Here is a 12,968-nt window from a genome sequence, read left to right as displayed (position 1 = left end):
TAGCGAGCCCGAGAGATACAAAGAGAGAAAGCGATAAATAGATTGACCGCCAGAGAGGGAGAAAGAGAGACCGAGAAAGACAAAAAGAGGGAAAGAAAGAGAGAGAGATAGAGCAACAGAGATCGAAAGAGAGAGCGGAGTGAATGAGAGAGAAAGAGAGCATCATAAAGATAGAGAAAGAGATACCGAGAGAGAAAGAGAGACAAAAAGAGTAAGGGAGAGAGAGAGGACGCAAGGAGATTATTGAAATCTCTGTTGTGTCTTAGAGTTAACATAAGTACATTCAAACGTGTTATACTTCACGCCCACGGGTGAGATTAGGATGGATACGTTCCACAAAATCAAGTGCCAGTCTATGACGACATCTAATCGTCCGAGACCTCACTAGGAGAAAACTTCAGTACAGTAGAAGAAGATCCGGCCAAAAATAGGGATTCGCGCAGAGAGAAATAAACTAAAAAATGAAGACAAAGATAAAGAGTCGTCAACGGTTGAGGAAAAATCAAATGAGTCGTCCACGCTCTCAATATTTCTGTCTTTTTCTCGCTATCTCTCGCTCATTATTTCTCTCTTTTCTCCCTCTCTCTCGCTCAGTATTTCTCTCTCTCTCTCGGTCTGTGTTTCTCCTCTCTCTCGCTCAATCCTTTTCTTTTTTTCTCTCTCATGGTCTGTCTTTCTCCTTTTTGCTCCGTTATTCTTTCTCACCTTCGCATTCCCTCGCTTAATCTCGTCTCTTCATTATTCGCTTTCTGCATTACGTTCTCTCTGTCTTTCTACTGTTGTTTCACTCGGGCTCTCTCTCTCTCGGTAACGCTATCTTTCTCTCCTTCACTAATGTCGTATTTCTATCTTTCTCCCACTATCTCTCTCTCTCTCTCTCTCTCTCTCTCCCTCTCTCAGTTTGGCATTTTCGCTTTTTCTCTAACGCTCGCCATTTGTCTTCCGCGCTCCCCTCTCTCGCTAAATCCGCGCACTCCCCTGATTAATGAGACGAGTCGAGCGCAACCAAAGCCTCTTGGCAGAATCTCTCTCCCTCGCGGTGAAACCCAGAGGAAAGACTATGAGTAAGAGAAAGAGAGCCGAGAGAGAGCGAGTGAGAGAGAAGGAGAGAAAGAAAGAGCGGGAACACAGTAGAAGAAGATCCGGCCAAAAATAGGGATTCTGCCATCTCTCTCTCTCTCTCTCTCTCTCTCTCTCTCTCTAGCTCTATCTCTCTCTCTCTCTCCCTCTATCTCTATCTCTCTCTCTCTCTCTCAGTTTGGCATTTCCCCTCTTTCTCTATCGCTCGCCATTTCTCTTCCGCGCTCCCCTCTCTCGCTAAATCGCGCGCACTCCCCTGATTAATGAGACGAGGCGGTTTTTCTTTCTCTCTTTCTACTCTCGGTCCATCATCCTCTCGCTTACAAGCAATCCAAAGGCTGAGTGACAATATCGAAGTACAAACCAAGCGCTTTTCTACCGAGATACAGGCCCTTCGTTCGCGGTTTTCTACCGAGATACAAGCCCTTCATTTCTAAAGCCTTTCGGCAGAATCCGCAGTAGATGCACTTGGTCATGTCGATGTCGTACCCGCGAAGCCGAAAATACAAGGAAAAAAGAAAAAAACCGAGTTCGGGTTGCCTGAGGAGATAAAAAAAATGCTAGAGTACGCGCCTCGTGGTTCGGCGGCTCCCGTCTCCACGTTGTTCGCCCCAGTGGGGATGGCCTGTGCGGGGCAGGCCTGATCACGCACAGAAGAACGGTTAATTCTTCCTTAAAAATGATGTTTTTTCTCCGAAGGTGATTTCACTGCATGAGACCTCGTACGACAGTAAGAGTTATCTTCTGCGGGCGAGTGTTATATTTGATAAAGATCGAGCGGCGTCAGGTCTTCCCTGGTTCACACGTCTGCAGAGCCGATGAATATTACAAACCACTAACAGACTAACTCGACGGGAAATATTATAAACTGCGAGTTGATTCGGTCTTGGGCCGTCACCTGAAAATTCAATGCAAAACCACGTTGGAAACTCGGGAAGGAGCTCCTACGCTTCGAGCCACACCGGCGGAACAATACCATGTTCAGTGCAGAGTGCGAGGTCAGCTCCATCCACGTCCCCGAGAAAACAAAGAGAGGAAGCCAAGTCAAAAGCAACCGACTAGGGCGAGTCTAATCTTAATTACTGGCGGCTCACGCTCGGCGCGGGGCGAGTTAACATCTGTATAGCCGGGATAATCGCGCCGTTCAACGCGCTTTGTTTGTGCACTAAGTATGAGGATGGGGGATAGGAAGCCTACTCGATGTTTCACGCCGAGTTATTTGTTTATAGGCTCCAAGTATCGGCTTGCTGGCTGAGGGTACAAAGATGTCTATAAATGCCGTAGTCCGGATGCTTGCATGCATAGAGCGAAGAACTCCGAGTCCAACGAGAGAGGAGAAGATGGCATCGGGAAATCTTGCATGCGCGACACTCGCCATGGTGGCCTTGGGCTTGGCTCTGCTGCATCCGACCTATGCCCAAAACACCGTAGCCGACTATCTTGGGTTGCACAACTACGCCCGCGCTATGGTAGGCGTTGCTCCCCTGAGCTGGGACACAGATATTCAGGCGGACGCGCAGAACTATGCCAACCAGTTGGCCGGTGCGTGCACTCTTCAGCACTCCCAGGGTCCCTACGGCGAGAATCTCTACATGGGATACGGGGACGCGGCGGAAGTGGTAGGGACGTGGGTGGGAGAGAGCCATTACTACGACCCCAGCAGCAACCAGTGCATATCCGGGCAGGTGTGCGGCCATTACACTCAGGTGGTGTGGGGAGACACCCAGAGGGTCGGTTGTGGCCGCTCCCAGTGCAGCTCGGGGGCGTACATAGTCGTCTGCAACTACGACCCACAAGGAAATTGGGTAGGCCAGAGGCCATTTTAATTTTTCTCCCCAGGGTTTTCGCCCCGGAGGTCATCAGAGTCCGGTTTCGACGCGTCTCTATGGTGTATACTCAAAATGGATGCCCCTACTTTGCATCCGGACCAAATAAATAATCCAGTCTTTCTCTCGATCGAGTGACACCCCTGGTTAATGCTTGACTCTTGTGGTCGAAACCCACGATTCGTCCGCGCGATACAGCTACAAATTCTGGCGTCTCTTAGTACGTGAAAGAGAACTGGAGTAGGGGACTACGGAATCAAAATCTCTACGCCTAAGTGGGATAAAGGGTGCACTGAAGTTGAGAAACGATCCATCTAGAATTTTAATGTTACCGTTCTATACCTAACGTCTATTTGTACATGCTTACACTGTTTGCATTTTTTTATTACGTCTATCCTGGATAAGTACTTTAATCGGGAAAACAGAAGAGATACATTATCAAACCCATCAAGATTCTGCCCTGCGTCCCAGGTGTTTAAAAAGAGAAACAAGAGAAAATACAAGCATTTCCTTACCTGCACTTAACCAATATGAACAGTCAGAAAGGTACACAAGTACCGCAAATTAACCAATATCTCTCTCTCTCTCTCTCTCTCTCTCTCTCTCTCTCTCTCTCTCTCTCTCTCTCTCTCTCTTGCTGTATCTCGTTTTCTTTCTTTCTCTCTTTCTCTCGCTCTCGGTCTCGCTTCCTCCCCGTCTCTCGGTCAATCTTTCTCTCGCTCTCTGTCTTTCTCACCTTCTCTTTCTCGGTCAATCTCTCTCTCGTTCTCTGTCTCTCTCTTTCTCTCTCTCTTGCTTACTCTCTCTCCCTCTATGTCAATCTTCCTCTCGCCCTCTCTCTCTTGGTGAATATTTTTCTTGCTCTGTTCCTCTTTCTCTCTCTTTTTTTCTCGCGCTCAGTCTCTCTTATTCTCTCTCAGTCTCGCTTACTTTTCTTTGTGTCAGTCTATCTCTCGCTCTCTTCCTGTCTCTCTCTGTCTCTCTCTCTCTCTTTCTCTCTGTTTACTTTGTCTCGCTGTCGCAATCTTTCTCTCTCTTGGTTGTTAGCTCCTGAAGAGTCAAACGAGATCCTTAGTCCATATTAAGACCACCCAAGTAGAGAGAGAAAGAGACATCAAAGAATGAAAAATGAACTAAAACTCGTGGATGAAAATTCTGACTTTTTCTATCATACATTTCAACGAACGGGGAAAAGCAAACTTTACCCATCGTTTCACGTCGCCCAAACAGAGTGAACAAAACCGTAGCAATGATCGAATTATCCATATTTTTGTGATTATAGTCGATATTTTTCGTGGAATAACACACTAAAAACGAAGTGGTTATGTTCGGTATTTCTGGCAATCTTTCCTCTGATTAATATTCCGATCATCAGGATTAGTGCTGCCTTAATCCGCGCCTTTTTTTCTCGATGTCTCTCTCTGTTACTGTATTTCTCCCTCTATTTTGCTCTCTCTCTGTCTCTCTCTCTCTCTCTCTCATTTTCTACGTCTTTCTTGTTCTCTCTCTTTGGTCCCGAGCATGGCGTTTTACTAGGGACTGGTTTAAAACTTTTGCTGTTTATTACCCATGATGATGTGCACGGTGATGATATTTGCCGATAGACTTCTCGAGTGGGGGGTTCGTTCCAAAGGATCGAGAGACCTGCGTCTCTCGCTCTCTCTCTCTGTCTTTATACTTCTGTATGTCTCTCTCTCCCTCGCTCTATCTCTCTCTCTCTCTCTCTCTCTATCTATTTTTATCTCTCTCCCTCTCTATCTCTCTCTCTCTTTTATATATATATATATATTTCTCTCTCTCTTTTATATATATATATCTCTCTCTCTCTCTCTCTCTCTCTCTCTCTCTCTCTCTCTCTCTCTCTCTCTCTCTCTCTCTCTCTCTCTCTCTCTCCCCCTATCTGGTTATTCTATCAATGCGTCTATATTAATGCCAAATACTTCCATTTGTCGATAGACCCTTTCTGATTTGGTAGGAATCAGGGGGGGTCGTTAGGTCTTACGATAGCCATCGATTACAAGCAATCCAAAGGCCGAGAGAGAATATCGGATACAAACCAAGCGCTTTTCTACCGAGATACAAGCCTTTCATTTGCAGTATAAATATTTGACGAAGAACATGAGCAGTGCTTAGAGACTAACAGATTTTCTTTGATGAAGGTGGAAGGAGAAACCACAGAGCTGCGGAATTGGCACCAAGAGTTTCAAGAGCGTGATGGACTTGCTAGGGCACATGCGATGCCACAAGCAGAAGGAGAGGAAGAATCTGAAGAGAAATGCACATAGGTCTTTTATACTATGCAAGATATTGCGGAAGAACCCCGCCATACGAAAAGTGGATCGCCAGCCAGATATCGTCGCCTTTTATCATGGACTACTTAATGGATGATTTAGAATCAACATCCCAGTCTAACGCAGCCAATGCTCATCTCGGCCACGCACCAGACCAAGGCCGGAGCCACGTCTAGACATCCGGCATCTCACTCTCACACTAATTTCTCTCTCTTTCGTTCTATTTCTGTCGCTTATGTTCCCTCTCTTGCGCTCTATTTCTTCCACTTATGTTCCCTTTCTCTCGCTCTATTTCTTTCTCCTATGTTCCCTTTTCTTCGCTCTCTCTGTCCTATGTTCAATCACTCTCGCTCTCTTTCTCTATCATATGTTCCCTCTCTCTCGCTCAGTTTCTCTGTGTTATGTTCACTCTCTCTCTCTCTATTTCGATGTCTTATGTTCCCTTTCTCTCGCTCTATTTCTCTCTTATGTTTTCTCGCTGTCTAAGTCTCTCGCTCTCTCCCATTTTCTATCTCTCGGTGAATCTTTCTCCCATTTTTTCTCCCTTTCCCTCTCTTTCGGGTCTATTCTTTTTCTCCCTCTCTCTCTCTCTCTCTCTCTCTCTCTCTCTCTCTCTCTCTCTCTCTCTCTCTCTCTCTCTCTCTCTCTCTCTCTCTCTCTCTCTCTCTCTCTCTCTCTCTCTCTCTCTCTCTCTCTCTCCCTCTCTCTCGATCAATCTTTCAATCTCCTTCTCTCTTTCTCTCTCGTTCTCTATTTCTCTCTCTTTCGCTCTCTTGCTCTGTTTCCCCCTCTTTCTCTCTCTCGCTCTCTTGCTCTCTTTCTCTCTCTCGTCTCTTGCTCTCTTTCTCTCTCTATTTCTTTCCCTGGCTCTGATGCTCGATATTCAAACCATGTGTAGTTTTTGAAATGTGAGAATATAGAACTTGGAAAGAAAATAAATTCAGAGAATACATCTTTTTAAATGAGAGAACAAGGAATTAGAATTCAACAAAAAAATTCATAAGACCTAAGTTTTGAAACGAATAAAATCTTTATGCGCGAGTTCTGGGGCGGCAAGCACTCTGCTTTGAGAGGTCGAACGTCAAGGTGTAATCGGTTTTCTCTCTCGTTCAGCCACTCCTGCCTTTGGTCGTGCTAACAGTTTCTGCTCTTCTATCGGAAGAGAAATAATGTAATTCACGACCATGAATGAGACTTCATGCTGCCCGCGAAAATAACGGCAAAGATATTCCACCCTGTCGTCGGATCCCGAATGACTCGGTCCCTCGTTTGCTCTCTCTTATGGTAGCGGTATAATCTCCCTCTCTTTCACTCTTTTCTCCCCTCTTCTTTGAGTCTCTCCCGCGATTCACCAGTTCTTCCCAGCGTTCTCTTAGTCTGCAGCTCTCCATGGATACGCGCGGAAGCAGCGATCCTACGCCTTCGGCAGACACGGTAAGGATCTTAATCCTGTTCTTTTCTATCTTGAATTTTCGTCAAGGCTTTGGCGTGCAATCCATGGCCGGATCTTCTTGTACAGCAGAACAGTTTTCTCTTATGCAAGTATTCGATGATTTGAGTTCGTTGAACACTGGCGTTGATTTTTTGATAGAACTTGCCAATCCATCCGTCTCTGCTGTGTAGACCACAAACATAAAGCGTTTAGAATTATTTATGTAAACTCAGAGACACGAGGAAATATACTCCCCCCCTATCGTCTCCACGGGTGTCGGCGACGATGTTGAGTTCGACATTCATCTTGTGTACTCTCTCTCTCTCTTTTTCTCCTCCTGTCTCACTCGCTCTCTCTGGGGCTCTGTTTCTCTCTTTCTCATGCTCTGTCCCTCTGGGCCTCTCTTTCTCTCTTCCTCTCTCGCGGGCTCCTTCTCTCACTCATGGCAATTTCTTTGACTCTCTGTCTCTTTCGGTTTCTCTTTCCATTTTTCTCCTCTTGGTCAATCTTCCTCTCGCTGTCAACCATTTCTCTCTCTCTCTGGTTCTCTCCCGGTTTCTCTCGCTCTTTTTCCCCCCTCGGTAAAGCCGAGGAAGATTACGCGAGAGGAGAAAAAGAGAGAGACAGAGAGCGAGAGAAAATTCGACGCGAGAGAAGGAGAGACCCATAGGGAAAGAGCACGAGAAACAGAGAAACAGAGCCAAAGAGAGGGCAGAGTGAGACAGAAGGAGAGAAAGAGAGCCGAAGAGAGAGCAGAGTGAGACAGAAGGAGAGAGAAAGAGAGGGAGTTCATGATGAATCTCGAAGTTTTCTCTCATTCTCTGTCCCTCTCCCGGGTTCTCTCTCTTATTCTCCACTCCAGCAGTCTCCCTCTCGCTTTTCTCTCACGCGGTCAACTTTTCTCTCGCTCTCTGTTTCTCTCGCGGTTTTTCTTTCACTTTTCTCCTCTGGGTGAATCATCCTCTCGCTTATTCTCTCTCTTGGTCAAGTTGGTGACTGATTCAAAAATGTTGATGTTTCTTACTCAAGAAAATGTGCATGGACGAGGTGCCTCTCTTTCGCGAAGATGGTTCTTTTGTATCGTGCAAGATCTTCAACAGGGACAACCCCGGAATCCTAGACGTCTATCGGTAGATACTCTCGCCTCAAATCATGGAGTTTTGATGGGGGATTCACATCCCATTTCCTACGTGCGCTGGCAGTGGCCCGGCCGGGCGTGAGCTACCCTCCACTAGTAATGGAGGTCCCTTCAGTCCAAAGACCCCTGCCAACCTTGAACACCACTCGCGCACCTGAGACGCTCGACTTGACACCTGCGGCGGGCAAGAGAAAGAGGGAGAGAGAAGGAAAGCATCAGAAAGATAGAGAAAGATAGAAGGAGAGCAAGAGAAAGGGGGAGAGAGAAAGAGAGCTTCAGAAAGATATAGAAAGAGAGCCAGCGAGAGAAAGATAGACCTAGACAGAGAGAAAAAAGATGTGCCCAGAGAGAGAGAGAGAGTTAGCGAGCCCGAGAGATACAAAGAGAGAAGGCGGTAAATAGATTGACCGCCAGAGAGGAGAAGAGAGACCGAGAAAGACAAAAGAGGGAAAGAAAGAGAGAGATAGAGCAACAGAGATCGAAAGAGAGAGCGGAGTGAATGAGAGAGAAGAGAGCATCATAAAGATAGAGAAGAGATACCGAGAGAGAAAGAGAGACAAAAAGAGTAAGGGAGAGAGAGGACGCAAAGGAGATTATTGAAATCTCTGTTGTGTCTTAGAGTTAACATAAGTACATTCAAACGTGTTATACTTCACGCCCACGGGTGAGATTAGGATGGATACGTTCCACAAAATCAAGTGCCAGTCTATGACGACATCTAATCGTCCGAGACCTCACTAGGAGAAAACTTCAGTACAGTAGAAGAAGATCCGGCCAAAAATAGGGATTCGCGCAGAGAGAAATAAACTAAAAAATGAAGACAAAGATAAAGAGTCGTCAACGGTTGAGGAAAAATCAAATGAGTCGTGCACGCTCTGAAGATTGCTGTCTTTTCTCGCTATCTCTCGCTCATTATTTCTCTCTTTTCTCCTCTCTCTCGCTCAGTATTTCTCTCTCTCTCTCGGTCTGTGTTTCTCCCTCTCTCTCGCTCAATCCTTTTCTTTTTTTTTCTCTCTCGCGGTCTGTCTTTCTCCTTTTTGCTCCGTTATTCTTTCTCACCTTCGCATTCCCTCGCTTAATCTCGTCTCTTCATTATTCGCTTTCTGCATTACGTTCTCTCTGTCTTTCTACTTTTCTTTCTCTCTGTCTCTCTCTCTCTCGGTATCGCTATCTTTCTCTCCTTCACTATTGTCGTATTTCTATCTTTCTCCCACTATCTCTCTCTCTCTCTCTCTCTCTCTCCTCTCTCAGTTTGGCATTTTCCTTTTCTCTAACGCTCGCCATTTGTCTTCCGCGCTCCCCTCTCTCGCTAAATCCGCGCCCTCCCCTGATTAATGAGACGAGGCGAGCGCAAACAAGCCTCTTGGCAGAATCTCTCTCCCTCATGGTGAAACCCAGAGGAAAGACTATGAGTAAGAGAGAAAGAGAGCCGAGAGAGAGCAGTGAAGAGAAGGAGAGAAAGAAAGAGCGGGAACACAGTAGAAGAAGATCCGGCCAAAAATAGGGATTCTGCCATCTCTCTCTCTCTCTCTCTCTCTCTCTCTCTCTCTCTAGCTCTATCTCTCTCTCTCTCTCCCTCTATCTCTATCTCTCTCTCTCTCTCTCAGTTTGGCATTTCCCCTCTTTCTCTATCGCTCGCCATTTCTCTTCCGCGCTCCCCTCTCTCGCTAAATCGCGCGCACTCCCCTGATTAATGAGACGAGGCGGTTTTTCTTTCTCTCTTTCTACTCTCGTCCATCATCCTCTCGCTTACAAGCAATCCAAAGGCTGAGTGACAATATCGAAGTACAAACCAAGCGCTTTTCTACCGAGATACAGGCCCTTCGTTCGCGGTTTTCTACCGAGATACAAGCCCTTCATTTCTAAAGCCTTTCGGCAGAATCCGCAGTAGATGCACTTGGTCATGTCGATGTCGTACCCGCGAAGCCGAAAATACAAGGAAAAAAGAAAAAAACCGAGTTCGGGTTGCCTGAGGAGATAAAAAAAATGCTAGAGTACGCGCCTCGTGGTTCGGCGGCTCCCGTCTCCACGTTGTTCGCCCCAGTGGGGATGGCCTGTGCGGGGCAGGCCTGATCACGCACAGAAGAACGGTTAATTCTTCCTTAAAATGATGTTTTTTCTCCGAAGGTGATTTCACTGCATGAGACCTCGTACGACAGTAAGAGTTATCTTCTGCGGGCGAGTGTTATATTTGATAAAGATCGAGCGGCGTCAGGTCTTCCCTGGTTCACACGTCTGCAGAGCCGATGAATATTACAAACCACTAACAGACTAACTCGACGGAAATATTATAAACTGCGAGTTGATTCGGTCTTGGGCCGTCACCTGAAAATTCAATGCAAAACCACGTTGGAAACTCGGGAAGGAGCTCCTACGCTTCGAGCCACACCGGCGGAACAATACCATGTTCAGTGCAGAGTGCGAGGTCAGCTCCATCCACGTCCCCCCGAGAAAACAAAAGAGAGGAAGCCAAGTCAAAAAGCAACCGACTAGGGCGAGTCTAATCTTAATTACTGGCGGCTCACGCTCGGCGCGGGGCGAGTTAACATCTGTATAGCCGGGATAATCGCGCCGTTCAACGCGCTTTGTTTGTGCACTAAGTATGAGGATGGGGGATAGGAAGCCTACTCGATGTTTCACGCCGAGTTATTTGTTTATAGGCTCCAAGTATCGGCTTGCATGCCGTAGTCCGGATGCTTGCATGCATAGAGCGAAGAACTCCGAGTCCAACGAGAGAGGAGAAGATGGCATCGGGAAATCTTGCATGCGCGACACTCGCCATGGTGGCCTTGGGCTTGGCTCTGCTGCATCCGACCTATGCCCAAAACACCGTAGCCGACTATCTTGGGTTGCACAACTACGCCCGCGCTATGGTAGGCGTTGCTCCCCTGAGCTGGGACACAGATATTCAGGCGGACGCGCAGAACTATGCCAACCAGTTGGCCGGTGCGTGCACTCTTCAGCACTCCCAGGGTCCCTACGGCGAGAATCTCTACATGGGATACGGGGACGCGGCGGAAGTGGTAGGGACGTGGGGGAGATCGCGGCGTTCCTACGACCCCAGCAGCAACCAGTGCATATCCGGGCAGGTGTGCGGCCATTACACTCAGGTGGTGTGGGGAGACACCCAGAGGGTCGGTTGTGGCCGCTCCCAGTGCAGCTCGGGGCGTACATAGTCGTCTGCAACTACGACCCACAAGGAAATTGGGTAGGCCAGAGGCCATTTTAATTTTTCTCCCCAGGGTTTTCGCCCCGGAGGTCATCAGAGTCCGGTTTCGACGCGTCTCTATGGTGTATACTCAAAATGGATGCCCCTACTTTGCATCCGGACCAAATAAATAATCCAGTCTTTCTCTCGATCGAGTGACACCCCTGGTTAATGCTTGACTCTTGTGGTCGAAACCCACGATTCGTCCGCGCGATACAGCTACAAATTCTGGCGTCTCTTAGTACGTGAAAGAGAACTGGAGTAGGGGACTACGGAATCAAAATCTCTACGCCTAAGTGGGATAAAGGGTGCACTGAAGTTGAGAAACGATCCATCTAGAATTTTAATGTTACCGTTCTATACCTAACGTCTATTTGTACATGCTTACACTGTTTGCATTTTTTTATTACGTCTATCCTGGATAAGTACTTTTATCGGGAAAACAGAAGAGATACATTATCAAACCCATCAAGATTCTGCCCTGCGTCCCAGGTGTTTAAAAAGAGAAACAAGAGAAAATACAAGCATTTCCTTACCTGCACTTAACCAATATGAACAGTCAGAAAGGTACACAAGTACCGCAAATTAACCAATATCTCTCTCTCTCTCTCTCTCTCTCTCTCTCTCTCTCTCTCTCTCTCTCTCTCTCTCTCTCTCTCTTTTTCTTTCTTTCTCTCTTTCTCTCTCTCTCTCTCTCTCTTTCTCCCCCTCTCTCCCTCAATCTTCCTCTCACCCTCTGCCTTCCTCATTTCTCTTCCCCCCTCAATCTTTCTCTCGTTCTCTGTCTCTCTTTTTCTCTCTCTCTTGCTTACTCTCTCTCTCCCTCTATGTCAATCTTCCTCTCGCCCTCTCTCTCTTGGTGAATATTTTTCTTGCTCTGTTCCTCTTTCTCTCTCTTTTTTTTCTCGCGCTCGGTCTCTCTTATTCTCTCTCGGTCTCGCTTACTTTTTCTTTGTGTCAGTCTATCTCTCGCTCTCTTCCTGTCTCTCTCTGTCTCTCTCTCTCTCTTTCTCTCTGTTTACTTTGTCTCGCTGTCGCAATCTTTCTCTCTCTTGGTTGTTAGCTCCTGAAGAGTCAAACGAGATCCTTAGTCCATATTAAGACCACCCAAGTAGAGAGCGAGAGAGACATCAAAGAATGAAAAATGAACTAAAACTCGTGGATGAAAATTCTGACTTTTCTATCATACATTTCAACGAACGGGGAAAAGCAAACTTTACCCATCGTTTCACGTCGCCCAAACAGAGTGAACAAAACCGTAGCAATGATCGAATTATCCATATTTTTGTGATTATAGTCGATATTTTTCGTGGAATAACACACTAAAAACGAAGTGGTTATGTTCGGTATTTCTGGCAATCTTTCCTCTGATTAATATTCCGATCATCAGGATTAGTGCTGCCTTAATCCGCGCCTTTTTCTCGATGTCTCTCTCTGTTACTGTATTTCTCCCTCTATTTTGCTCTCTCTCTGTCTCTCTCTCTCTCTCTCTCATTTTCTACGTCTTTCTTGTTCTCTCTCTTTGGTCCCGAGCATGGCGTTTTACTAGGGACTGGTTTAAAACTTTTGCTGTTTATTACCCATGATGATGTGCACGGTGATGATATTTGCCGATAGACTTCTCGAGTGGGGGGTTCGTTCCAAAGGATCGAGAGACCTGCGTCTCTCGCTCTCTCTCTCTGTCTTTATACTTCTGTATGTCTCTCTCTCCCTCGCTCTATCTCTCTCTCTCTCTCTCTCTCTATCTATTTTTATCTCTCTCTCTCTCTCTCTCTCTCTCTCTTTTATATATATATATATATTTCTCTCTCTCTTTTATATATATATATTTCTCTCTCTCTCTCTCTCTATCTCTCTCTCTCTCTCTCTCTCTCTCTCTCTCTCTCTCTCTCTCTCTCTCTCTCTCTCTCTCCCCCTATCTGGTTATTCTATCAATGCGTCTATATTAATGCCAAATACTTCCATTTGTCGATAGACCCTTTCTGATTTGGTA

At 46.5% G+C, this 12,968-nt stretch overlaps 2 protein-coding genes across 2 annotated transcripts; both read left to right on the top strand.

The window, feature by feature from the left end:
• The first annotated feature begins 2,420 nt into the window (after positions 1–2,420).
• LOC144707160 (pathogenesis-related protein 1B-like) lies at positions 2,421–2,906 on the top strand. The gene has a single exon (XM_078580276.1). It carries the CDS (start codon positions 2,421–2,423, stop codon positions 2,904–2,906), a length of 486 nt encoding a protein of 161 aa, XP_078436402.1.
• A 7,605-nt stretch (positions 2,907–10,511) lies between these two features.
• On the top strand, positions 10,512–10,943 carry LOC144707159 (pathogenesis-related protein 1A-like). The gene has a single exon (XM_078580275.1). It carries the CDS (start codon positions 10,512–10,514, stop codon positions 10,941–10,943), a length of 432 nt encoding a protein of 143 aa, XP_078436401.1.
• Positions 10,944–12,968: the final 2,025 nt, after the last annotated feature.

Source organism: Wolffia australiana, chromosome 8 (assembly GCF_029677425.1).
Source record: "Wolffia australiana isolate 7733 chromosome 8, ASM2967742v1".
NCBI classification, from domain to species: Eukaryota; Viridiplantae; Streptophyta; class Magnoliopsida; order Alismatales; family Araceae; genus Wolffia; species Wolffia australiana.
This window is presented reverse-complemented; position numbering and strand designations above follow the sequence as displayed.

Bases quoted from the DNA above. Each gene is read 5' to 3' on its own strand.
- LOC144707160 (XM_078580276.1), top strand. From the start codon at position 2,421: ATGGCATCGGGAAATCTTGCATGCGCGACACTCGCCATGGTGGCCTTG.
- LOC144707159 (XM_078580275.1), top strand. From the start codon at position 10,512: ATGGCATCGGGAAATCTTGCATGCGCGACACTCGCCATGGTGGCCTTG.